Here is a 27,738-nt window from a genome sequence, read left to right as displayed (position 1 = left end):
CCCCTTTGCGTTTGGATCTCCCCTCTCGCGGCGGGGCCGGCGGCGGGCAGGGGCTGGCAAAACCGGGGGAACCCTCGGCTCTTTGCCAAGCGCCGGCCGCAATCCCGGCCTCCCCTCCCGTGCAGCTGCTACAAGGCGTGACGTCACGCGCGGCACCGCTGACGACGCCCTGTCGTCAGAGCCGCGTGACGTCAGCCCTCGGGGGCGGGGCAGGGGTCGAGGGAAGGGAGGGGGCGGCAGGTGGCGGGCACGGTTCAGCTGCGTTCGCTGCCCCCGCCCCCCGCGCTCCCGGCTGACAGCCGCGGCCCCGGCCCGGCCCGGCCCTTCCCGGCGCGGCGCGGCCCGGCGGGAGTTGTAGTGCGCAGCGGGCGGAGGCGGCCGGGCCGGCCCCGGGGCGGACTACAAGTCCCAGGCGGGGCGGGCGGCGGCGCTGTGTGTGTGCGGGAGCGGGCGGCGCGGCGGGGCTCGGCGCGGCGGTAACCTCCCGTCTCTCCCTCTCGCAGCAGCGGCGACGATGCAGGCGGAGTCGGGGATCGTGCCGGACTTCGAGGTGGGCGAGGAGTTCCACGAGGAGCCCAAGACCTACTACGAGCTGAAGAGCCAGCCGCTCAAGAGCAGGTGGGACAGGCGGCGGCCGCCGGCGCCCCGCGCAGCCGGGCGGAGGACGCGGTGCCCCCGCGCTGCGGGGCCGGGGCGGCGCGGCGGGTCCCCGCGCCTCGGCGGGCGGCTCGTAAAGGCTAAAAGAACCCCCCCGCAAACACCCCCCGCGCTGAGAGGAGGCATCCTGCGCAGCGGGGCGGCCATTTAGTGCTTCCTGCCATAATAGCGGCGTTGTTGGGCGGGAGGGCGGGCCGGGCCGGCGTTATGTAAAGGGCATTGTTGGCCGTGCGGGGCCTCGCTGTCACGCCGGGGGAGCCCCGCCGCCCGCGGGCTCCTCCGGGGGAGCGAAAGGCATCGGCGGCACCTGCCCCCCCGGTGAGCGCCGCCGCCGCTCACGCCCGTCCCCCCCCGGCAGGTGCGGCGGCGCTCGGGTGGGGTCAGCGCGAAGCTGCGAAGTTATTGCAAGGTCTTGCAGCATGCGAGGCTGTTTTGGGGTTTGTTTTTTTTGTTTGACTTTGAGAGCAGGTTTGTTACTGGTAATTGCTTGGAGACTGGAAACTTTCGCCTAGGGACGTCACTTTCTTCCGAAAGTATTTTTTTTTTTCCCCGAGATAGACACTTTATTCTTATCTGGAGCAGCTGTGTTGCATAGATATGGTCTGCAAAGGGAAGTAAGGTAGTGTGCATTTCTCTCCTTTGCGGGGTGTTAGGTACCGGCTTTCTGTCCTAGTGCTGCAAAAAGAATGCAAATGCTCTCCCATGCCTTCGGCATCTACCTCGTCAGCAATGGCATGTTTCTCCCTCTGGTTTTTCATTCAAAGTACTCAGGCGGTAGCAAACCCTCCGTTTCATCACAATGCTCTCCGAAGCACGGCTCCACTGAATATAAGGTCATTGCTTCCAGAGTATCGTGTTTGTAATCAAGTGTGGTGTTGGCCTGTCTTTATAGTCGTGGATTTTAGTTTTGAACAATATTCTTCATATGTCTGTGCGTGCAGCTGAAAAATGAATGGGAAGGTAAATATTTAAAAAAAAAAATATGCTAGAATGAGCTTAGATTGTACTGCCTGTCAGACACACTTCAGAATAACTAAATGAATTTTTGATCATACTCGGAATGTTTCAGAAATGTTGAAGGTCTTGTAGTAAAAGATGTTAAAATGCTGTCATTTTCTTAAGGGCTGGCAAATCTTGGCAACCCTACCTCATGCTGAACCTTTGGTATTGCTGAGAAATGGTGCAGGTAGTGGTGGTGATGTGCAGCCTTTCACAGCCAACCTAGCCAAAGTTGCTGGAACCCCTCTGCCCTCCAAGGTTGTGCAGGGAAGTTGCTATTATCTGGGAAATTAGCTGGGAGCCGGGCTAATGTGCAGAGAGAGGACAGTGAGCAGAAATGGGTTCACCAGCAGTGGCGGGTTTCACCTGTCATGGAGGCAGCTGGGAGACTCACAGGGCTTTGGCTTCAGTGCCCACATCCCCAGTGGAGTGCAGCAGTTGTGGGGTAGATCATGGAGCACTGATGTCATAGCCTTGTTTGCACCAGCTGAGGGTTCTAACTGGTGTGCAGGAGTTGTCCCTTTACGGTTGTCCCCTTTGTAGTCAGCAGTTTATCTGTGCCTTCAGATGATGTGGGCATGGAGCTTAGATACCAGGTCTGCATTTGACCTTGCATAGGTGTTCCAACCACTGTTAATTCCTCTGACTTGATGCTTGGGGACTCGAATGCATCCCTGTGTGGTTCACTAATATCAGGGGGAAGTGAATAAAGATAGTCTGTAATGAAGCACTCGAGTATTTGGCCATCTTTTAAATGTCACTTCAAACTCCCCTCGACTGAATGGCCCCAGCATGTTCTCACCCGATACTCCTGCAGAGCCACCACTGCTCACCCTTGGGGTCTGAAGGGACCCTCCTGTGTCATCCAGACATCCTGAGTGTGCCTCAGGCATGCATCTCTGATGTTTCCAGGAGAGCTTGTTGGGCAGGAGAGGTGACCAGCTTGCTCCAGTCTGCTTCCCTGTCCCTCCACATGTAGCCATGCGTACAAGAGGTAGCCCCGAGGGTGGAATAACAACCCATGGTTTTTCTGGCAGATAGTGAACTGCCATGCTAACCTCAGCGTGGAGCCTGCCCAGCTCACGTACAGCTCTTACCTCGAGGTAGAGTCTCAGTTGTCTTCCTGGCCTTGTGGGAGACGAAGAAGTGAAGGAGCCAGGGGCCTCTGCCAGGTCCGTATAAACCTGTCCCTGGAGCCAGGCTGATAAAATTTGATGATAAGAGGAGGCAAAAGTTGCTCACAAACCTGTTTGCTTCGTGACGTGCAGATTGTAATCTAAGAGGGCTTCTGTAGTCCGTCAGCTTTGCTCAGGCCTGAAACCAGTCTGACTGATGATTATCAAGGGTGTCCGACATCACCCTGCTGCTTTCTCTTGTGGATGTAAATCCGGAGTAATTACACAGCTGTCAGCGGAGTAGCACCAGGTCAGTGTGGTGTAGCGATGGGAATGTGGCCATGGGAATTGCTTTCTTACCATCTTCTCCACAGCCCTGCTCTGGAAAGGTGCCTGGGGTGCAGGCAAACCAGAGGCAGTAGTTGATGTTAGGAGATGAGTCTAAACAGTGATCTGCTCTTTTTCCCTGGTGAGAACTGCCAATTTCCTAGCAACATTCAGGGCTTTCTCTGATCTTTTTAACTATAAGAAGTGAGAAGCATCCTTGGCTTACTTGTAGCAAAAGCAGCTGAAATCGTGAGTACTTAGAACAAGCCATCCAGCTCAGAAATATGTAAGAACTCTGAACCAAGAAGAAGCTTTTTTTGTTGCCCAGTTTAACTCAGCCCTGCCGATATTGCTGTGCTTCACTCAGTAAAACTCTCCTATTTGCTTCCTCCCAGGTTGCTTGTTTTCTGACATCTAGCTAAAGATTTCTCCTCTTCAGTGTGTGCTCGTGGTTACTCCATCCATATTTCATAACTCAAGTCTGCAATCCAAAGCTGCAAGGGGTCCCATAATAAAGGCTTTTTGCAGTAAATACTGTACTAACTTAGGCCAAGCCACAACTGAATGCTAGAGGCCAAGGAAAAATGTCAGCCCAGCAAAAAACTTTAATCACAAGGGATGGAGAGAATACATGGGGCTGAGATGCATCAGTTTCAACCGTATTTCCTAAACCCCTCAGACTCATGAGAAGTTAGCTGCTTGTGCTAAGTGCTAGATGCATTTAAAGGTTCTCTGGAATTTGCTGTGGTTGAATGTCTTTGAAAACTGAGAAGATGTTTCAGTCGCTTTGGTTTCTCCAGAGTCACTTTTCACTGCGGGAGGAAACCAGGCTGTATGACTGGCTGGTAAGGCAAGGAGATTTATTTTCTTTTTTCCCCTGACATTCATACTTTATTCCTCTCCTGCCATACTCCTGAAGGATAATAATTTTAATTCATAAATACATACACTTAAATATGTATGTGTCTGTGTAATGAACAAGTAAATAAGAGTTCTTTTCCAGTACAAGCAGTGCACAATGAAATCGACGGAGTTTTATTTTCAGGCAATCAGTTGAGGAAAATAATCAGTTATTACCAAAAGTAAACACAGATCCTGACGTGTCTGCGCACAGTTATCGAGGCACTGTAGGCTCAAGTTACATCTATCGTACTACTAATGTGGATTCTTAAATCATTTGACTTACTAAAGTGATGTTTTGAATGTCAGACTGGTATCTGGAAGTAAAGACTTTACAGTCTGCCTTTGCGCAGGGCAAGCTGAACTAACCCAGGTGTGCCAAATGTAGCAAAAAAATTCTATATTTGATTGCTTTTCTCTGTTTTTTTTTTTTTTTAGATTCTCTGTAATGTGTGTCCATTTGGGTGGCATGCGCGACCTAGCAAGCAGCAGCAAATTATTGTAAATTGTTGTTAATTTACTGCCTTGCTTTTAATAAAACCAGGTACTTACAGGTAAATTACTGCTATTTATGCTATTTTCTGTTGCCCTTTTCCAGCTTACTTATTTTCAGACTGGTCAAAAAGCACCTGAATGATCCAGTTACTGGAGTATTTTTAGTGGAAAAAAATTATTAGGAAATGCTTTTAAGTTGCATGATGTTTTTTTAGGAAGCTTATTCTTACTTTATGAGCAATAACATTGAGATGTAGAGTTTGTCATTGCTAAAGCAGTGATGTTTTTCTAAAATTCTCATAGTTCCTGGTGTGCAAATGCTTTTTTAAATGTAAATCTTCAATATTTTACTTATATCAGCTAGTAGTCATCTCTATCCAATTAGGATCCTCTGTAAAGCACTCCCTTTTTTTTCTCTTCTAGTGCTGCGCTAAACATCGAAGTCTCGATTTAGTGAAAACTTCCCTTTCAATACGCAGTGTTTGTTGAGGAAATGTTGATTTCACCAAAGAGAGACACGTTTTTGAACTGTGTACGTACTCTGGAGCCAAAGAGGACTTTTCTGAAGTGCCTTAGTCTGCAAATGATCAAATTTAATTTTGTAAATGAACTTTGCAGCGTGATTAAATTTGAACTTGATTACATTAGGCTTCTCAACATTGAGTTTGTGCCTTATTGGAGGTAGTCTTTTCATATTACTGCTATTTATGGATCTTATTCGAGTGTTTTATATTCTAGTTGGGTTCTGCAATGCAGTTTGTTCAAGCTACTGCTTATATCTGTTCCAGTTGTGCAAGAAGTGGAAAATATCCTTTATTTAGAACAGGTCACATGTGCTTGCATCCAGGAACTGCGTCTCAGTGTGTTTTTAAAAAAAAAAAAAAAAGGATCTTGGAGGAACAGATTTAAAAAGTTCCTGAAATATTTTTCCGTCTGTTACAGAGGAACATTACATATTTTAAACTAAAAAGTAATAATAGCTGAGTTTAAAGTGATACGTAGGCTAGCACTGACTGAAGTGATTGGTAAAAGTCTTAACCAACGTCAGTGGGAGTAGAGCTAAGCCAGAAGTATGTCTCTTTGAAATCTCTCTGGTAACATTTTTGTGAGTGAGTCAATAATCCCATGTTTATTCTGCACCTCAAATTCGCTTCACTGGGGAGGAAACCCTCGCCACATCTTTTCCTACTCTCTTATTTTTGAAAATAGTCTTAAAAGGAAAGGCTGCAGTTGGAGCATCTATTGTATAAACACGTGGAGACAATAAGTGGTATTTCTTTATATTTCTTTATACTGGGAGCTGGTGCTGCTCCCTGTCTGTGGCGGAGCGTTTTCCATGGTTAGAGATCCTGGTTGACCTTTTCTGTTCTGCTCTGTTATTTGCAGTAGGCCTGTTCTATTTAGCAAGGAAACAGAAATAGCCCGTGAAATTCAGTTCAGCATTTGCTTTGATATGAACTATTGAACGTCACCTTTTTGCTTTTTCCCTAGTCTTGCTTTCCTCGGGAGGATTTTGTTTAGCTGCCAAGCTTGATAGGAGGGTGCACGGATGTTTTGAGGCTGAGCTGACTGCACTGACTTTGCACCTTTTAGCATGCGTGTGTATTTTCTTTTTATTTATCAGACTGCTGGCTGTATTGGTTGTGTGTAAGTACATATACACTCTGCATGGAATAAATCCATGCTTTTCTGTTGACCCGAAGCTTCCCTAGCTGGCTGTGAATGATTTGCAAAATCTAGGGGGTAATTGGAATCAGTGTACTCTTCTGCCTTTTAAGTGACTGAAAATAAACCGGTACAGTTCTGCTGATGGATGGCTGGGGTGTCCCTGGTACTGCCCATTTCCCTCTGTGTAGCGAAGGTAATTTCACAAGCCTCTGGACCAGAATTCTCGAGGCTGCTCTGAACCTACCAGTTGTCATTAACAAGGCATTGCAGAGCTTATTCTGGGCTGTCTATGTTTTCATTTGGCACTTAGGGCGGTGTATCGGGGGTCTGTTCCAGCACGGTGATAGGCAGCGTGACTAATTCCTGCTGTATGGTTTGGTCAGGATCTAAAAGAAGATTGGGAAACAAGAGCAGAAGAGACTTGCAGATGTGTTATTTTATAAACAAATTTGGCCTCTCACCACATTCTATGATTAAAGGTTTAATGGGAAGAAAACTGTACAGCTGCTTGAAAATGAGGGTACAGGAGAAACCTGTTCTGACACTTACTATGCTGTCCTTCTATTTCTAGGTTTGCTTCCAAAGCAACACACTTTAAGACTTGGAAAACGAAACAGAAGGACTAATTTTCTGTTTACTTTTCTGCTAGAAACTGAAATTGTGTTTTGGCTGTTAATTGTCTTCCGAGAACGATCTGCTGTTTCAGTGTTGAGAACAAAATGAGAGTCCAACTTCGATTAAGCTGGTCAGGCTCTTGGCCATTATTGTCTGTCTCATTCTATTTTGGATTCAAAAAGTTTTTGAAATACTTGGTTGTCACATTTTTATTTGGTAAAACTCACTGTCTTTTAATGTCATTTTTGCTGGAACAAAGACAACATGATTAAGCAGTATGGCATGGCAGATTTTTCTGGACAGTTAACTATTGTATCACTATCATATTATACTAGAACTGTGATTATTTTGGTTTTTTTTTTTTAGTGATCCCAGCAGCTAAACAATAACAGGACAATTACTGGCTTGCATGTAGTTTTACGCTTCATTTCATACTGGGGAAAAACAGCACAGGAAAAGGAATGTTGTTGCATATTCATAATATAACAATGCTACTGCTTTATCTGCAACAGCTGTAAAAAAGCTAATGCTGCTTTAAGTGTCAAGATTGAAATATTTAGGTTCACTGGAACCAAAGACTGTTGTAAACAGATCAGCCTGTCTTCCAGCCCATCTCCAAGGCAGAAGACGTGTGGTTTCTTATGTTAGATATGCCAAGGGTCTGCTTGCTATGGATGGGCACTAGCAATTTTGGGTGCCTTTTAGGAGGGCTCTGTCCCGGTATCTTTGACCAGAATTTCAGCTTGCAGCTTGCATAAACTGCGCTCACTGATGTCTGTGGGCTTCACCTGAGGATAAGTGTTTCAAAGAGGACGAAGGAGCATCCAAGCAAAAGAGGGCGGTGTGGGTATCACTGGTACAAGTACAGAAATGGTGAAAATTGTTAAGGAAGGCTTGCAATGCAACTGCTAGCTAATACTTCAACCACTAATAGTGCCTTTGGATCGAGCTCATTTTTTCCGGTAACATCTCTGCTGTAGTGTTTGTGTTAGCAGCTTTCTGCCAAGCATGCAAGCCAGGGTCTGGTGGTTTATAGCTTTTTTTTTTTTTTTCCCTTCAGTGGTAAGTGATTATGTAGAAACCCTCTGTAGGCTCCCCCCGCCCTGACCTGCTGCTCACAGCTGCTACGTGGACTGGACTGGCAGGTTGAAGGGCAAAAATGTGTTGCTGTGATATATAATTACTTCTTCCAGCATGAGCCAACAGGGCTGCTTGCTGTGATGATTGTTACGTATGCTGCTATGTAAAACAGAATGCAAGTTTAATGTAGGGTTCGGGCTAGTATTTTAATGTTGTAATTAACAGGCTCTAACAGTAAACAAGTCTTTTTTTTTTTTTTTTTTAAATCCATTCCCATGAAGTTTATTCCTTTACGGTGTAGGCAGACATACAGTTGCAGATGTGGAGTTTCTGAATTCTGTCTTTCTTGGAGAAATGAATGTCAAGAACAAACAAATATCTCTTCTTCAGACCTTGTTTCTCTTACTCTAGAGTATCACAGGTACGGTGTCAGGCAGCTGGAGATCAATGCTGCAGTTGTTATTTCGTAGGGACATTTCGGCTAAGGGAAACAGTCGCATTTGGGACGATGCAGCAGTTCCCATCTCTTGGAAGAACTGGATTCATCCTTCTTAAATGCTCCCCAAAAAACGGTGACCTAGTTTCACAGGTACGTTGTGCCTCCATTTGTGCTGTTCTTTTGACACAAAATGGGCATAAACCCACCTGAACTGGCTGCTTAGGCTGGAGGGGCTGGGTGGATGGTACTGGGGGGTCTGGTCTTCTGAGGCCATCTCCTGAGACTGTTTGTGAAGAGACCACTGAAGTTGCAGGGAGTAGGAAGGAGGTTTGTATCCGTTCAGACCTACAAAGGCAAGCTTCATTTGTCTGTGCGCAAGGATTATGTGCCTGGTTTAGCCTACGGTTATGTTAAATAATTTATTTATGATGAATTCTGTGAGAAAGGGACTTTACATGGTAAAAATTAATGTTTGAGGTATCTGGAAAGATGTTGATCAGCTTTGAGATACTTAGGTGCTGGAAGCTTGCCAGTTTGGATGTGTTTAAAGCGTCATGCCAGTAACAGATACGGTGTTATCAAAGCTTGCCTGTAACCCCAGGGTGCCCAGACATTGTTTCTTGCCTTCATGGTATGTGACAACACAAACTGCTGTATGGACAGTAGAAACCTGGTAGGACAGGGGTGTTGGGATCTGGAGAGTGGAGAAGAGTAATGAGAAGTGGGAACAGCTGGAATGTCTGGAGTGAAGGATGCTTCAGAGAATGGAGACAGGAACGACGAATGAGTGTTACTACTCTTACTGCCAGCTGTCCTGTCGTAACATGTGAACATGTACAGAAAATGGGAATTACTGTGATCCTTTCTGGAGGAGAAGCAGCTAGCTGGCTAGAAAACTTGGGATGGAGCTAAATCAGCTGGGAACTGTTTCAGGGTGAGAAAACGGGAGTGGACTTTGGAAGCTGTCGGATGTCTAGAGATGGGGAGTATGGGCAAGGTGGGGTTGTCGTCCTGCAGTGTCAAACTGGGAAATCGGAATAGTACCATAGAGACGGAAAAGGGTGGTTGAGATAACCGAGTGGGAGAGTCTGGCTGAGCATGTTTTGTGCACGTTTACTATCTCCTTTCAGGATTCTTTGGGTTTTATCTAAATAAAGGAGGAGAGAGCTTGTATAAAATATGACTGGCTTTGGAAATGCTTTTTCTGGATGTATCCCTCCGTGGTAATATGTGGCTGTAAAGCCAAACTAGGAATACAGAGGTAAAGGGAACGAACCAAACCCTTCTTATAATGTTTGTGGACTTCAGCCTGAATAAATAACAGTTGCAACCTGAGAGAGTGAAATCAGAATAATACCGAGATGTGTACACTTGCAGGAGGAGATGATCTTGCAGAAAAGCAAAGAGAAAAACCTCTTTTGGGCTGTCGATTGGAAGCTGGAAGGAGTTCGGGGGGGTGTGGGGCTCTTGCAGTGGGTCCCCTGCAATGCTCTTAACGACTATGTTTGGGTTTCTGCTCAGTCTAGCAAGTTCTATTTTATTTGTACTAAATATTTACAATTCTTCTCAAGCTCAGCCATGCTAAAGGCACATCCCAGATGTCAGTCTGTCTAGTGGCATAGTTCAGAAGAGTTGCTGGGATCGTTTATTTATTTATTGCTGTTGTAACACGAAGGTTGCTATCTGATAAATAATTATTCCACCCTTGGAGAAGGCACATTGTAAATCTGTTAAGCTGCTCCTTTGTTTGTTAGGCTTGTGCATAATGCGTTTGGAATTTAAGATTGGTAGTATGCTATGCAACTGCTCATTTTGTGACCTCATCCTCCTCCTTAGCTCACCTGCCTGTCCACCTGTCACATCCTGTTGGGCACCTAGGGCTATATTCATAAGGGGAACTTTGGTTTAGCATTGCATCATCTCATTTTTATGTGTTCTGCTGCCTAGTGGAATTAAAAAAAAAAAACAACCAACTTATGAGGGAGGTGTCTGGGTTCCTTACAGAAAGCATGGGGGAAAGGTGGCTTCAAAGAAGGCTTGTGAAAACCAGGATGTGGAGTGGGGAATTGCCACTGGTGTAAGAAGCTGGTGTTGGTGTTGAACGGTGTCTCTTGAAGATTTGGTTGTCTGGTTTAGGTGAGCTGTTGTTAAACCTTTCTCGGAGTGACGTGCCAAAGACAGGTTGGCTTTTACAGAGAGGAGGAAGAGCAGGTAGTACAACATCCCCCTACCCCAGCTTTATCCACTGGGATACAGAAGTTTTGAATTCCAGTCCTGTCTGTGACTCAAAACATGGGATTGAACATGTTCACCATCCTTTGGAGTGCCCAAACCAGTAAACCATGGGCTTTTTGAGGTGTCTCTTTTGCAGAAGCTAGTCCACTTTGCCTTGTATAGTATTTATTGAAGTGGTAGGAGCGGGAGTGGCTTGGTGTAACGTGAGGGAGTGAGTGTTCGCCTGGGATGGTTCTGACACCGCTCCAGAAAATAGTTATTTGTACAAAGTGGAACAGCTCTACCAGAAAGCAAGGAAGATGTGCTCAGAAATTAGATCATTTTCAGCTCCATCTGTTTCTAAAAGGCAGCATGAAATGTGGGGACCTGCTTGCAATACGAGTGATGAGATTTGGGGCACAGGTAGTTGGATGAAGGGAAAATGTCTTTAGGGTTATGGGAACCAGAGGTTCCTGAATTGCTGCAGGAGGACAAGGAAGATAAAGGGTGGTAGAAACTCTCTGATGGTACTGATGGCCAAAGGGCCGCTCCGAGTGGTAGGTGAGGAAGCTGTCAGGCAAACGTGGATGTTAACAGTGAAGACAAGTATATATCAATTCTTGAGTGCGCTTAATTTTTTAGGAATGCGAAATTGCTTGTGGTGCAGCAGCAGAAGCTCAAATCTGTGTAGAAGTGAGTTATTTCAAAGGAGTAGAGTGAGTAAGACAGGAGATGAAATAGGAGTATATGTCTGTGTCTCTATCACAAACTTGTTTTTTTGATTTAGGTTGTTGCACAATTTACAGTTTCAATCTAATTGCAAAACTATTCTGCAAGTGATAATTTGGTTTCCAGCTAATACAGCTTTTGATATTTACCGTACAAAGCTGTGCTCTAGAAGCTGCTGGCCCTGAAGATGCTGTGGGCCGGCAAGGACTTTCTGTTTTTCAAGTGTGTCGAGTGATGTAGCAAAGCATGAAATGGATCTGCCTCTTCCAGGGATTTTTGAGAAGCTGGAGCTGCCTCTGCAAAGAAAACGAGGCTGGCTGGAAGAGACCTGCAGCTGCTGCACGTTTGCAGAGCTGGGGAGGGTCTTTCTTACAGTCTTTTTTGGTATTTCCCAAAGGAATCGACCACCCTGCCTTTACAGCAGCAGCCTCCTGTATTCTGGGAGAGATCCCTCTGAGTAGGTGGTAATTACTGTATTTCCAAAGGAGTCCTGGTTTGTGGAGGAGACTGTTAATTATCCCTCACTTAGCCTTTCAAATGAAGGTGCTCGTTAGAGTTGTGCTGGGGTACCACAATCGCCATAGCACAGAATTTCCCCACTCTGGGTCCGCAGTGTGCGCAGTGATCTCCTGCACTGAGCTGGGGGGGTCTGCGCGTTCTTGGGTCTCAGGTGGGGTCTGTAGGGACTTGCTCTTTGAAACTGTTGACTGTTTGGCCTTTTGCCTTGCAGCACCACTTGAGACTATAAATAGACCTGTGGAGGAACAGGTCCAATGATCTCGTGTTCCTGAATGCCATTCTGCTGTGCCGAGTGTTGCCCAGCGTGCCAGCTCTGTCAAAGGAGGCTGGTGAGAAAAGGTGGCTCTTGCAGTGAGCTGCAACCTGGAGCACCTCAGGTGGTGATTGCTCTCTAAGCTGCTAATCCCACTGTTTTCATACCCAGAGTTTTTCCTGGGCAGCTGGGGCATTGCAGCTATTTTAGGTAGGCACATGGAAGATGACAGGTCCTGCTCTCCCAAAGAATTGCGGGAGCATCAATATGCTATCGTCGTGGTGCAATGTTGAGCAGATCGTGGTGATGCTCTTGTCTGTGCCACCCTGGCTGGCTGATGTGGAAAACCGGTGGTACTGCAGGAAAAAACATGTTAATGATCTAGAGAAGAAACGCTTCAGTGATTTCTTACAGCTCCTCCTTGTTTAAGTGTTGGATTTGCTTGCTAGCCTGTTTTCTCATCTCGTATTTGAGGTGTCCTATGAGCTGGAGGATGGTACTGGTTTGTGTGGTTACCAGTCTCATCCCCTGCTATCTGATAACTCCTGCCCCGTTGCTATGAAACGTTTTAGTGAGATGCTGTGTAAAAGGGATGAATATCCATCTGTAACTGCAGACATATTTTTCCATGGCTCATCTCTTGCTGATCTTTCTCATCAGTTTTCTGATTCTGCTGTTGGTGGATTTGAACGATTTCTGGTGTTGTCTGACAACTACCTGATGCATGTTTCTTATGTGTAATTTAATACCTTTGCATTGAGGTTTATCAAATAACACAGTGCAGAAAAATACCTGTTCTTTTTGCCTCTTCAGTGGGTTTATTTTTTGTGGCAGGGACTTTCACAGTTCTTGGAATTCCAATTCTGTAATCACTATTTAATCTAAGACAGTCTTCCCTGTATTTAAGAGCTGCAGAATCAGGCTAGGCTTTGGAGGAATGCTATATTTGGCTGCTGGCAGAGTCTTCCAAACTACAGAGGTTGTTCAGTAGGTGCTGTCTGGTTTCTTGTGGTGCTATAGGGGATGCTGGGCTTTGGGAGCTACGTGATGGAAATGCGATTCCTCCTTTCTGCATGTAGCATGGGAAGAAATACGTGGTCAAACTAGGACCTGTGTGCACTTTGCTTGGTGGCACTTTGAGTTGCGGAGCACCCTTGGCAGCAGAAAGACGGGTGCTCTGGAACTGCAAGATTGTATTGATCGTGTTGCGTTTCTGCTGGAACAAAAACATAATGGGCTCAGCATTTGCACTTTCCACTTGTGTATTGTTTTCTCGTTATTTTGTGTATTTAGAAAATGCTACGCTCGGCAAACTGCTGGTTTAGTATTTTCTGTGGAATGAAAACCATCTGGATAATTTAACTGAATTTTACCAAAGTTTTTGTTAACAAGCTCTTTTCTGTTTCCTGGCATCTTATTAGATGAAGATGGGGATTCAAGTTAAAATCCAGGGAGGTAACAATATGCTGGTTTATGATGTGGAATTTTAGAAACAACTTGGGTTTGTTTGAAGTTGTGAAAGTAATTGAAATACTAAAATGATATATTGTCTCTCCCCCAAAATCATTCTCCCTGAGCAAATGCCCGCCATAGGCTTTTTTTTTTCCCCTCCCTCTCAATGTACTTTGAATCCTTGGCGTAGTGGGAGCTGCAAGCTGAAGAAAGCATCCAGCGTTCATGCCGAGGCTTCTTTGAAAGAGATCGGACTTAAACACCGGATAAAGTTAAGCATAAGTTTCAAGACTTCCCTTGATCAAACCTCCATCCAGCAAAATGCTTCCATGTATTCTTTATTTCAGAATCCCAAATAATTCAATTGGTTTTGTACTCGTAGGTCTAAACTTGTTGCAGCCCCAGGGCTGTAACAAACGTGGGAGCGCTCTACCCCGATTCAGCAAACCTTGAGCACGTGAACTGTTGCTGTTCAAGACTATTTGTGCTTAAGTTTCAGCTTGTGGTTTCAGTATGTTGCTGGGTTGGGAGAAGTGTGTTCAGCATATGGCAGGCTGTTAAATCTGATGCACTTTTGAGCCTGACACTGATTTTCAGATATTCTACTTTTGCAGAAATACTACTTAGAAAAGTAAAAAATCCCAATAGAAAAAGATAAATGCATAATCTTCTCAACATGGGGTGCAGAATTAACTGAATTTCAGTGTAGTCTGTTTAGCAGAGGAAGGCACTATCAGTCAGATTTTTCTTCTCCTCTCTGTCCCCTCCAGAGACTTAACTGCCCCTTTAGTTTCTGATGTCCTGATGATAGTGTTGGCTTATGGGTTTGTTTTTTTGGATGGTGTGTGTTGTTTTGTTGGTTGTTTTTGGTTTTTGTTGTGTTTTTTTTTTTTTCAAGTGAGGTGGAGGAAAGCGATAAAGTTATCATCATTGGAAAGTTTTAGGTGTTTGAGATGAGTATTTAGATTTGCATATGCTTAAATCATGAAGAACGGTTCCTGGAGCGTGTGTGTGTGTGTGTGCCTTCTGAAAAAGGAGCTGTATTTGACTGCAGCTTTTTGAATCCTGTCTAGGTGATTCTGAAATCCAACCACAGCCTTGTTAGTCTAATGTCGGGTGTCACGTGGACAGGTTCTGAAAACTTGGAAAAGGGTTCTTTTCAATAGTTTTACATTTTTCCCAGTGGCTGTGTGGAATCACAGTCATTGAGGTGGCGCCTCTGCAGATCATCTCATCCAGCTCCGTTGCTCCTCATGCTGCGTAGGTTGCTCGGAGCTGTGTCTTGTTGGGTTTTGAGTATCTCCAAAGGCAGAGACTCCACAGGCTGCCAGGTTTTCTTCATCATCTTGATTCCATCTCGTTTGACGCAAACTAATTTTTTGCTCAGTCATTTCCCTTTGCGGATGGATGCAAAGCACCCTACAACACAAAGTTACATTTAATAAGTGCTTCAGCTTCAGCGCAGAGGTTGTGTCCAGTGCTGCAAAACTGCACTTCGGTGGTGTTTGTGTAGAGTGCTTGATGGATGCTCATTGCTTGCGATGTTATCTGAACTGTTTAACATGTATAATAATTCCACAAGGCTGTTGACTAAAATATTCCAGTTCTTTGATGCACCAGTACTAACTTGTCTGCTATGAATTCATACACTAAAGTTGAAATTACTTCTAAAATAGTAAACATGAACTTTGGCCATTTCATGCTCTGGGATGATTCTAGAATCGGTTCCTCAGTGTGCTGCCCACAAAGTGCAAAGTGCCTTTTTGTAACCTGCAGCTGCATCTGTGTTCGTCAATACACTTCTGCCAAGCTTTATTAAATAAATATCACATGGAATTGAGTATCTAAGCTTCAGTCAGGACCAGTCTTGCCTTGGCTGTCCTGCGTCATACAGTTATCTAGGGCTACACTTCTCTGCAGATTGCTTTTGGCAGTTTCAAGGACCAACAAATTGGAGATCTTGCAGAATGTGTTTTTTAGCATCAAAAAGATGTACTGGAATTACTGGAAAAGTTTACTTCAGAGGTGCCTCCCAGGGTAAAATAAAACGTAGCAGTTAAAGGCAAGTCTTTAACGACATGGTCAATAGCAAGAGTCCAGTGCTGTGCCATGCTGTGTCGGTCTTTCTTGATTCACTGGGTATCAGATGTAGGAATGGATGTGTGCTCACTGTACGGTCTCGGGTTTGCATTTTCTGAGGCCGCATGCGTTTCTCTGTACTGTCAAGCTCTGACATGTTTGTGTAACTGGAGTTGACTGGCAATAGTGAAATATCGAGTACAGAAAATAAACCATGTTTGCTGCTCCAGGCTTTGTTCCTTTTGCGTTTCCAATAACCACTGAGAAATAAGCAAAAGGTTAAGAGTGCTTTCCCAGACTAGTGCTTTTGGGGAAGGGACTTGATTACTTATTGCCGCAGCAAACCTGAGAACTAGCAGTGTCAATGGTCCTTCTTACTTTAAGTTTATAGATGAGTGTGATGTCTGCATTTGTGCAGTCCTTTTGGGCTCTTTGATGCAAATGAGTGACTTTGGATGATGTGCACTCCCGGGATGCTGTAAGGCTTAGTAACCTGTTAGGTGCCTTAGTGACAAAATTCATCCCATGTGAATGCTGGACGATGGCAAATCTTGACAGTAGTTTTTGCCTCTACCTCTACCTGCATTGAGAGCTTTTTTTACCCCATCACTTCTGTTTGTCTGCCTATATTTATTCTAAGGCTCAGTGGTGTGTACAAGGGGAATGAGGAGAGGCAGGTGGGGGAAGAGGTCTGGACCTTGCTTACAAGGTCATCTCGAAGTGCTGCTTAAGTGTCTCCCTGCAAATGCAAGATTTTGGGAGCAGGAAGAGTCCTGTCCTCAGTCATCTGGGTAAAACGTGGGATCCTGGGAGGTCTCACTGTGTGAGCTGCTCCTTGAATAAAGCTGTTGGGGCAGTTTAACTCTGCAATGCTTAACTTCAATTAAGTTGTCAAGTTTAGCATTGCTTTAGGCATTAATAGAGTTTTACTCTCACTTAAAAATCTGGTTTAGTAATTAACCTCCATTTTATTCTGGAGTTCAGAAGATGTTCATTTAGTGCAGCAAATCTAATGTCATGTGAATTAAAACATGAAAGATACTCAGTAATGGGAAACTGAAACAGGGTAGTGCAAAAATTAGATTAGATGCAGTTTACAGGGAGCTGTGCTAGATGCCGAGTTCTTAATGAGAAGCATTTTGAAGGTGCTGCCTTACCTGTGCTTTTGCATGGGTAAGGAGTGTTCTGAATTAAGTTGGGAATTGGTAATAGAGTTGGGATTTCTGTTATGGCACACTGACTTTTTATTGCATTTAGGATTATTGTACAGCTTTTTTCCAAAATCTGGATGTTGGATGGCTGCAACAGTACAACTACCAGAAGGTGTGAGGCATTCACAGAGGCTGGGAGAAAAGTGTATAAAGATGTATATTACCCCTGGTTCAACTGGGTAATATGGCCTAATAGTTGAGATCCCCTTCTCTGTTGTAACTGAAGACTGAACCCGCACTCCAGCATATTCTGCTGATTTAATTGTTGGAGAGAGGCACAGAAGGATGGTACATGGAAGGAGAATTACACCTGCAGGCAGCAGAGCTGCTTCACAAAAATTGGCCTGGCCTTTGTGATTTATGTGGTAGTGTTCTTCATACTGCTGTGCCCGTATTTTACATCCTACCACAGTCATTACAGTCACAAAGAAAAGTGGTCCCCAGCTTTTCTGGCAAGAGAACTGTTTGACTACTCCCAGCGTTGGAGTATAGCTGCGTACTGCCGCTCGCCTCCGCGAGAGCAGAGCTGCTGTGCACGGGGAAACGGGTTTAATTTTCCCCAGAAAAATCCCATGCTTTTCAGGACTGGCCTGCTGGCAGTGTATCGATTCATATGGGCTGATTTGTCTTTGGATATAAGGTATGGGCCTTCAAACAGCCTGGAAAACTGCACTAGTTTCTGCTGCCCAGAGGTTTTGGGTGACTGCAGGGATAAGGGGCAGTTTTTCCCGTTTCTGCTGAACATCGCATGCACAAAACGTTGTTTATGTGTCTTTTTTTGGTCCGGGTGTGGGGGACTACTTAAGAGCACCAGTTTGGAACATGAACACAAAGGTGTTTGCAGAGCAATGCTGTCTATTCTGCTTTCGCCCCGTGATGTGCATTCTCATGGTAAAGTGCACTTCTGCCAGTTCTTGGGTATTATCTACTCCAGTAGATCTCGGAGGCGGGGGTGCAGGAGGCTCGGTGTTCGCTCAGCCGTCTCCTCTGTAGCTTAGAGATGTGGAATCAGAGGCTTTGTCCTTTCTATCATTTGAGTGATTTAAGGGAAAAAATAGCCTCTTATCAGTTACTGAACTACTTTATTTCCAAAGCAGTAACATGGGGTAAAAGTTCACCTTATGAACGCCGACAGAAGGACTATGCACCGCGTGGGGTGTGGTTTTGTGCTACGTCGGGTCTCCTCTGGCTGTTGGAAGGTACGGCCATGCCCATCCGCGCCTTGAGCGGTGGTCCTGCACCCTGTGAAGGAGCTGGCTGCTAAATGGCTGCAGGGATTGTTGGTTTATCTCGCTGATTCAATGGGAAAGGACCACACAAGTTAAAAAAAAAAAAAAAGTTTCCCATCTGTTTACAGAACTGACTTACTGACTTGCGGCCACACAGTTACGAGACCCAGCCCAGGGGAGGGTTGGGAACCGGGACTGTGGGAAGGCAGGACTCCTCCTTCCATAGCAGCTTGCAGTTATGTCGGGTTAGATGGAACACAAAATCTTATTGCTGACCTTAGAAAAACGTGGTAAAAGTGATGTGTGAGTTGTGCTGCGGCTGACGTGTCGTTGGCTTTCTGTGTGCGGCTGAATTTTGCTGTCCTAATAACAGCATTCCAGTAGAAAGCGTGACAAGTACCATGCTTACGTTCAGCGACGTCTTTACCAATGAGTCCAGTTTGATGACTTCATGTGACTGATTCTTAACATACTGAGCCTCTTAAATGAATAAGCAGTAGTGCCAGCAGTTTGGTAACCTGCCAGGACTCTCTTGTCAAGCTTAATGCTTACTCCATAGGAACCATTTCCCAAATACACTGGCTTACTGAGCCTAATCATCTTACTGCTCAAGCTTAGTTTAGTTAATTCTGTGTAATAATTTACTGATGTCAGCTATACTGCAGTAGTTATCTGCGTGCAAAGTCCTGGTTCCGAGCAAATATGATGTAATGCAAGTTAACGCTAACCTCTTTGACCATAGACTAAGCTAAGTTGTCTTGGTACACACTGGCTATGATCTAACAGCACACGTGGCTGCTCTCGCTGCTCGGCTGCTGAATGGTGACTTGTTAAGCCAAGGTATTTTGATCGGCTGCTTGAGTCCTCCTGCCATCATTGAGACCTGGAATCACTTGCCTCGACTGCAGCTGTAATGTCCAAGTCGTCCTGTGTTAATCCATCTTTCATGGGAGGCAGAAAACTTGGATAATGGATGAAACAGGATTAAATTCTTCCAGTGTGTAGGCACTGCTGGTGGCTGTGGACTAGTTTGATGGGGTTCACATCTGTGTTAACTTTCAGAAGACACCATGAAGCTATTATGCAGTTACTACCCACTCCAGGATCTGCACATCAATTAGGAGAGGCTGCTTACTCATGCTTCTCAAAAGTTGTGCCAAAATAGCTGTTACATTATGTCAGAGCCCATATTTTCATCCTGAACAATTAATCAGAATATAAACCTTGCTTCTCCTCAGCAGGATTGTATAGAGACCTAGGACTTTGATACGAGGTACTTTGGAGCTGTACTGGTTTGAGAGGCCTCCTCCGTAGTTGGCACACGTCAGGGAAATTATTATGAAACGACCTGCTATTTTTCCAGCAGTATATCTGGGGAGGTCCAACAACAAAGTCCTCTGTAAACAGCTTTTGTTCTGCGTGTTGTGACTTATTCTGCTGTAATACTTAGGATCCCTGCTTGGGACCCAGCATCCCGTGCTGCTGGTAGGTGCTATGTGAGCATGAAGGAAGGTGGTGGGATGCTTCACAGCAGATCTGCAATCTGAGAATAAGACACGAGAAGCAGATGGCTACAGGGGGAAACAATGAGGCAGAGCTGTCAGCGTGATGGGAAGGAGTCCTAGCGCACCCACTGCCTCGCTGCTGTCGAAACCCTGGTCGGCATCCTGCTCGGGAAAGGGCTCTTGAGCTAGACTTGATGGAAGATGGGAGAGTAGGTACGCTTGGAGTTACCTCTAAGGACTGTTCCTTTGTAAATGGGAGAAAGCACTGAGTAGATGTTGTTTGTTGGTGACCATCTTGCAGCTTTTCTAACCAAGCTTCGGGAGCTGGTGGTTCTGGACCCCAGCCCTGTCTCCTTGGGTAGTCGGTGGCGGTTCACTATGGCCCAGGGATTTGTGGCAGCAGATCTCAGTTAAGACCTGACAAGCCAAGGAAGTAGCATCTATGGAGAAGTGACAAAACCTGTTGTAACCAAAACAGAAAAATACTGACTTTAATGATGCTTCTGGCCTTAGACGGGAACCTGGAGGTCTGTCTCTTGGCATTCCAGACCATTGTTCTATAAGAGCTGCCCGATGGTGCTATAGAGGAGCTCCTTCTTCCAAAGAAGAGAAAAGGTTCAAGTGTAATTGCATGTATTATTTGTACTGTGCAAAACACAAATCGAACGAGGATTCCGTAGAGAAAAAAGTACCATCGCACGAATGGGAAGGCTAAGGTCTCTTCTGTAATTCTTGATCCTAATCCATAGTTTTCTGTCTGTTTTGCCAAATACCTTGTAATGCAGGGAAAACGATAACTCAGAAAAGATGGTGTATAATAAAAATAGAAGCGCTTGCTCTAACTCCTCCATATGTTAATGGCTGGATTTTCAGGCCAGAGATTCCAGTAAGGTGTGCCAACAATCTCAATACCTGCTTATGATGTGACCCTCTTTCCATGAAAAAGCTGTTTGAGTTAGAGACAAGGATGAAGTCATGGGGAGCGTTTGGTGTCTCTGTGAATTGGATCCAATTCTGTGTGATTTTATTACAAGACATGAAGTATTATAATTCCTGAGGTACTAGCGAGGTTCTCGCTTTAAGAGTCCCATCTTGCTTCCATTTGTTTCTTCCCTATTGGAAAATTCATGGCGAGCGAATAGATTTGCCTGGTTGGAGGCCATCTGGAAATAGCTATAGCCGGCTAAATTATACATTATGTCTGATAAAAACTTTTCAAAGACCCTTTCTCTGGAGAAAAGGAGGATGGAGGCCTGGAAAAAAGGTTTAACAGGGTTCAAAAATTACAAAATTATGGTAATGCTTTCATTCAGGAAAAACACGCAGAGGATTTTGATTATTATTGAATGCAAGTGCTGAAACATTAAAGTGGTACTTAGCCAACGGCTGTTCTCTTGGTTTACTCTGTCCCCTTCCCAGGTGATGTATATAACTTCAATATGCAGACCAACCTTTCCATCATTTGACAAGATAGCTACCTGTGTTAAAATAAAAGTCGATACACGCAATGTGATGCTGTAGGTTTGCACTTGGAATTTGGGTACCCATCAGCTGAGCTCTGGCAGGTTGGACGTCTAGTTCCTTCTTTCTCTAGTTATTTCAAACCCAGGAACAACTCATCAAAGCCTGGGCTAATGAATCATTGCAAATGCTTGATGTGTTGGCAGCTACATGCCACCCAGCTTCACACTCTGTTCTGCTGCCATAATTTTAAGTAACTATTGGAACAGTGCCTTCCCCCCAAAAAAAAAGTATATCCAAAGATCTGGGAACTAATATATGCAACCCTCCCCCAGTTTATTTGTACCAAGCTGTTTGGGTAAGCCTGGTATTAGTTCTAGCTGCAGAGCAGGTTTTAGTTGAGAAACCAAAAGCTTGGCTATAATTTATTCTGAGTAGATAAATGAGGCAGTTAATCCAGAATTGATTAAAAAAGCTCATGTAAGTTGGGAGAACTCAGTCAAAGAAAGAAAAATCTCTGGATCCGTAAGGAAGAGCTGTATGGTGCCTTGGAGTGTAGTCGTTACCCTGTCAGTCATGTTTATTAGTTTGACTTAGTGTTGATTTAGAGGCGCCTCATGCCAAGCTGTGTTCATCTCTGCATGTACAGGAGACTTGTTTATTCTCCTGATGTGTTAGTTCAGTTAGATTAACTGAAATCTGTTCTTCCATCAACTATTTGTCATATTTCGTTTGACTCACAAAGTCCATGTCGTGATGTACTTCAGTCTACAGGTTAAAACAGCTCAGTCCAATACTTCCAAAAGGCTGCCTGGCTCTGGGGGAGCAGATGCCTTGGGAGGGTGGTGGTCTCCCCTTGGTCTGGCCCTGGGGTCCGTAGGCTGTATTTGTGCTTCCAGCAGAGAAGAGATGAGGAGTTAGGAAAGTGAGTGGTCCTCTCCTGACTGGGTACTCGATGGACCTTCGGTTTTTCACCCCACATCCCTGCAGCACCTCGACCCTTTGCTTTCTGAAGCAGACCACAGTCACACCGCGGGTGAGCCTGGCCAGAGGGAGAGTTTCCATTTTACGGCGGGGTGAAGTCTGGGACACTGTTTTAGCTGGAAGTTGTGAATCAGGCCTTTCCTTCAAAGCCAGAGGAACAATCCCCTTCTCCAAGAACTCAAAACCTTTTCCAGTATTTGAAAAGTTGCCTGCTTGCCTGTGCTAGCGCTCCTGCCTTTTCTTTTTTTCTTCATTTCTGCAGCGTCAGGAAGAAGAAATAAATCTGTAATCCAAGTAATATTCTAAATATAGAAGTGCTAGTTTACAAATGAGAAATCTTTCTGATGGCTTCAAAATGGGTTTTGTAATAAAAGGAAATGTATTTGACACTGCCAGCATTTACAGTCCCACCAGAGGCTTGTGAAATAACTGCTATACCAAACATCCTGGGCTGTAATGGAGCTTGTTGACACGTACGGGTTACTGAAGGGTATTTCTGGCTGTTGCCATGAGAATGGGTTAGCAGGAAAAAAATACTTTCTTTGCGACTGCTGTAGGGCCCCGTCTGTTCCATCAGCTTTTAAAAAGAGCTTTTTAATAAAAGGTGATTAAAGAAGGGGGGCTGTCTTCCAAAATGAGCCCCAGAATATGGCCCCTGGGAGCCAGGAGGAAGGGGTTATGAGTAAGTCTGGTGTGAGTAGTAGAGACCAGCACTGCTTTTGGCTGTTTAACCGACTAGAAAACTCTTTTGCTGAAGTCCCTGCAACTTGCAGGCTTTTTTTTTTCTTTTCCTTCCTTCTTTCTTCAGAATCCTTTCAGCCTTTGACCTCTCTACAGCTGCTCTACCAAGTATAGGTTCCAGTTATTCCCAGGGGTGGTAATGACCTTTTTTTTTTTTCTTGTGGTCACTTATAAACTGAAGTGTTGCAGGAAGGTGTGGTAGTAGTCCTCAGGTAATGTCCAACGCAAAGACTGCTCTCAGCCATCTGATGAGATCTCAGATACAGATTTAGATGTGAATGGCCTTGTTCCATTAACAGTGCTTTATTTATAGCGATTATTTATAGATGCATCCACAGGTTCAGTTCGGTTTGGTACATAGAGGCATAACCATAAAGAAGTTACATTAGAAAGAACATATGTTCTGCTTGGTCTAACTAACAAGGCACTGAAGGTGTATGAGAGAGAGAGAGAGCTTCTGCCCAGCTTCTCATAGTGTCCAAAAATAAAATGCTATGGAGAGACTTAAAAAAAAGGCTGATGCAAGGAGGGGTGGAAAAAAAGTCTGTAATGAACTTTCCCCCCTACTAAAAGTTAGTTTTCAGATTAAAATAAGACAGTTAAAAGAAGTATCGAAGTTTGATCAGTAAAATTCTCTATGAAAATGGGAAACTGAGGCTCTGGTGCTTCATTCTGTCTTCAGCCCAAGTTTCCCATCTCATTCGCTGCCACACATGTGAGCCTTGCACCACATTATTTTCATCTGCAGGTCTCTTAGGGGTTTTACTGCTTGTCTCAGAGTCTTACGTTGCCTGCATGAGGGGATGGGAAATGGAACTCCATGGTACACTGAACATTAAGGGCTTGCTTAATGTTTCGCTTAAGATGAGTTCCCCACGCTGAGCGGCAGTTAGCCAGCAAAAACCCAGTTCTAAAGCTGTGGGTTTCAGCCCCGCTCAGGCCTGTGACTCTGTGTTACCTCTTTCTGTGGAAGATCGGGCTTTGCTCTACCTTTTGCTGTAATTTTTAACTTGCAGGCTCCTGATGCCCACACACCACTGGTGTTGTTTGAGAGTCCTGCGCAGGGAACCACTGCTCCGGGCTCTGCTGCTTCTTAATACACAATGAAAATATCTCCGTGAGCCCTCAGAGATGTTTCAGGTTACATAAACCAGAATTTTAAATAGTATCTTTTTCACAACATTTGGAACACGTGTTCATGAATATAAATTTTCAGCACAGTGCCAGCAGAGTTAGTTTAACAGATGCAGAACTCCGTTACTAAGAATAGTTTCTGCAGTTATCTCCCCACACAAATTTTCTCCTTAGGCATTTGTGATGTGCTTATCAACATTGCAGAAGATCATATGCATGTTCAGGGTTTTTTTTTTTTCAGAAAATAGTCTGCAAGCTTTCTGCCTTCAGAAGCTATCTGAAACATGCTCTTCTGAAGCCACACTGAGTTTCAACTGGTGAATCAGAATTCTGCATGGAAGGATTTGGATACAAAACAGAATAAGGAAATTTAGCAGTATCTTTTTTATTTTTATATTCATTTTTTATTCTTACGTTCCCTTAGTAAACAGCAACACTTGCTGGTAAGAATGGGAATAACAGATCAAACTACTTATTTTCAGTTGTTGGATTCATGTTTGTTGTCGTCCAGCTCTTTTGCATCTGTTACCCAGTGCAGAATTTACCTGGTGGGGAGGAAGATAAAATGTCTTAGCAAGACAAGAGCAGGCTCCTTCCTAATGCCATTAAGGCCATAAGAGCTCCTGAAGTCAAATCAAGAGTTTAGTTGTTTGACTGAAAGCTCAATTATCAGAGTTTTACCACTAAAAGAAACAAAGTGCTTTCATGAGTTAGGCAAACAGAATTTGGCCCCCAGTTAGCACAAAATATTGTATTTAAACAAGAAAAAGGTATTTGAAAGTTGCCTGTCCCTCTTTTGCTAAGAGGCAGAACTTCTATAGGGTGTGAAACTGTGGTTATTAACCATAGTTAATGGGGATTGTCTCATTCCTTACCCTACACTATTTAGAGTAACTGGTGGTTACTCTCTGTTCAGACAGTGCTTCTGTTGCCAATGATGTCAGGAGACTTGCTTCATTCAAAAAAAAAAAAAGACCTGGGCTTGGCACATAGTAGCTGTTGAAGGTGAACAACCTACTGAAAAGAAACACAGTTTTTAAGGTAGTGGAGTGCTTAATTCCTTTTGTTATTAAACAGAAGTTAAGTGCCCACATACAAGAAAAATATGGCCTGGAGAAAAGAAAGAGTGAGAACTAGCTAAATGACTTTGGGTCTGCTAAAGTAAAGCCAGAAAGAGGGAGAAATGGGAGGAAGAACAAAAAATAACCCCCCTTGATTTCAGTGGAGTTTAGGGGAGGTAATTCTGTCCCCATTTCTGGGTCCTATCACATCTGGCAGGTGGCAACAGAACATGGAGGTCAGGTGTGAACACTGCAGAATTACTTGTCTTCTGTCTGCTTTGATGTCCGGTAACTAATCCATGGATATAATTTGGAATAAATGTTGGTGGTGTGGTTTTTTGTCTTGGAATTTTTGTGCATGTTTTAGGATACACTGTTAGATTGTGTTGTTTGTTGTGCATGGGACAGCATAGTCCTAAGTCTTTGGATGGTTTTAAAAAAAAAATTCTGTAAAAGTGTATGGAATAATGTGTATTGCTTTGCTCCATAGAAGAAACCCTTTATGGGGTGTAATTCTCTGTAAACATCACTGCTGTTGCATTGATGCTATGGGGTTGGCACAGCTGGATGTTTTTGGATAACTGAGGCAAGAGAGCATCTGCCAGAGTGAATGCAGCTCTCCATGCTTTGGGAATCACAGGGAATAAGCTTCCCAGCCGGCTCTTGTAATTTCTTTTAATGGATTTGATAACAGTTGTTGTGAAGGATGGTGGCATTGATGGCGTGGTCTGTAGTGGCAGTTGTCATCTTCCTAATCCAGGGTTCGGTTTGTTGGGATCACCAGCTCTGGTAGGTCCAACCTGTTGTCCTCTCCCCACTCTGGTGCTTTCACTAACATCTGGATTTTTCAGCAGTTTAAAACTTTTTCCGAAAGTGTTGTTTCTCTTATGCAACTTTTAAAGGCTGCAACAACATTTGTGGTGCAAACATTTCTTAAACAAGAGATGAAAAAAATCTGTGCTGGAGTCCTTACAAGATTCCCTAAACTTGGAGCTACCACTTCAAGTCCAGCTCTAAGCATCACAGCCCCTTTCCTCACCTAATGACTGCCAATGTGGAAATCCACTTCTCTAGCACAGGTTCATGTCCTAAGTAGTTTTAAAAAGTGGTGTTGGGAGAAGAAAACGTAGCTGGGCCAAGGAGCCTGGAGCCCACTGGGAGCAAAACTGGTCCCTGAAGTTCTGTAGGACTTTCTTCTTGAAACAGGGAGTAGGAATATTGGGAGGCAAAGGAAAGCTTGGGATTTTCCATGTTCTTCTGCTTAATTTAAAACAGTGATTCAGACAGCCAAGGCAGACAGTTTATCTCTTCAGTTACGGTATAGGTGTTGCCTCTTCTTGTGCCAATTACCTTTGAGGTTGGGAAGAGACAACACCGACCTTCTCGAAACCTGGGAAGAATTTTGGTAGTTAAAAAGAAATAAACTCCTTGCAGATTTAGAGCCTGCTGAGCCTGTGGTGCCATTTACACCTAGTAGAAGAGATAGTAGAGAGGATAATAAGAGTTCAATAAAGAGTTCAACTTTAATCAATAAGTATATTACTGTTTAAGGACTCCTTTTATTTTATTTCTGACTGGTCTGGGTAACTTAATATTTTTTTTGTCTCTTGGAGAGGGCTATTTTGCGTGGTTTTGTAGCCTGTAATGATAGTGCTGTGTGCTGTAGGTCTGAGATAAGTGTTGGAAATCTGAATGTTATTTCTGAAACATGATACAAATGTAATAACTTCTGAAGATCAGCTATAGATTAGCAAATACTTAGTGAGTCATACCTTCCCCTTGCTGCCTTTTTTTTTTTTTCCTCCTTTGAATGTCATAAACATGTAGGAAAGCTCATTCATCCCAGGTAGGCGTGGGATCAATCTTTGAGGCACAGGGTTGTGACTCAAGGACTGGAAACAAAAAGACCACTTGGTGTAGTGTCTGCTGCTCTGCTCTTGCCAACTGCCTTGAGCAGAGGGGGAAATCTCCTCTGCTGTAGTTTGTCTGGAAGATGCTTTGAAGATTATGGATCTCTTCCATATAGCGTACACCAATTAGACGTGATTAGGAGTGTTGTAGGTAATAGCTCTGCTATGAGGATGAAAAGAAGATGAGAAAGATGAATAGCAGAGGATATGAAGGTATCGGCTGGATATGTGAGGGAAGACGATGGGGTATTGGGAGTCTTGTTCCAAGGGTAATGAGGCAGCAGGGACACGTAAGACAGTTTGGCCTGGCAGGAGCTTTGTTCAGAAAGCTTCTAGGGCAGGCATCGGGAACTGACTGGGAGCTGATATCAAGGTGAGTCTCTGCTTAATGTTCTTGCTCTGTCTACAGACCCTCTGTTTGTATGTGTGCCTTTGGCCCTTCTTATAGAGTAAGTGGGACTACATCTCTAGAAGACCCTGTGATCTGTTAAGGGGAACTTGGAGCTTTCAGGCTCCATCTCTTGTCCATTCTTTCTTGTTTGAAATAGGTCAAATATATCCTTAGCTGTGAGAACTTGCCTTATCCTTTCACATCTGTCTTCCGTCCCCCAGAACCCAGCAGTTCCACCAGGCTCCCCATCCCTTGCTTTCCATACTTGCTCTTCCACCCTGGAGGGGTTTCTGTCTGTTGATAAAGTTAACTGGCTGCCATACTATCATTCATGTCCTTCACCTTCTCCCCTTCCCACCTTGGAAGTCACTATTGTAGACTTGTCTTGTGTTACAGCATATCTGCTTCTCCTTCCTGAAGCTTTGGCTATGTGCTCATCCACCTTGTCCAACAGAGCACTGCTTTGTGACCATCATCCTCGTGAACCTTTTAAAGTGGTCTTACTAATGAACTGTAAGTTGAGAGACTGGCATTGAGTTAGTGTTCATGTTTTTAGGACTGTCTTGGTGA

At 44.4% G+C, this 27,738-nt stretch overlaps 1 protein-coding gene across 4 annotated transcripts in view; it reads left to right on the top strand.

Annotated features, from left to right (window-relative positions):
* Positions 1-475: 475 nt before the first annotated feature.
* Positions 476-27,738, top strand: part of MITF (melanocyte inducing transcription factor) — a 107,797-nt gene continuing 80,534 nt past the window's right edge. For all 4 annotated transcript variants that reach the window (XM_086619310.1, XM_086619308.1, XM_086619307.1 and 1 more), the window contains exon 1: positions 476-618. In XM_086619310.1, coding sequence (XP_086475436.1) covers positions 515-618 — 104 coding nt within the window. In that variant the 5' untranslated portion in view covers positions 476-514. The remainder of the gene's footprint in view (positions 619-27,738) is intronic.

Source organism: Tauraco erythrolophus, chromosome 12 (genome assembly GCF_009769465.1).
Source record: "Tauraco erythrolophus isolate bTauEry1 chromosome 12, bTauEry1.pri, whole genome shotgun sequence".
In the NCBI taxonomy this organism is placed as follows: Eukaryota; Metazoa; Chordata; class Aves; order Musophagiformes; family Musophagidae; genus Tauraco; species Tauraco erythrolophus.
This window is presented reverse-complemented; position numbering and strand designations above follow the sequence as displayed.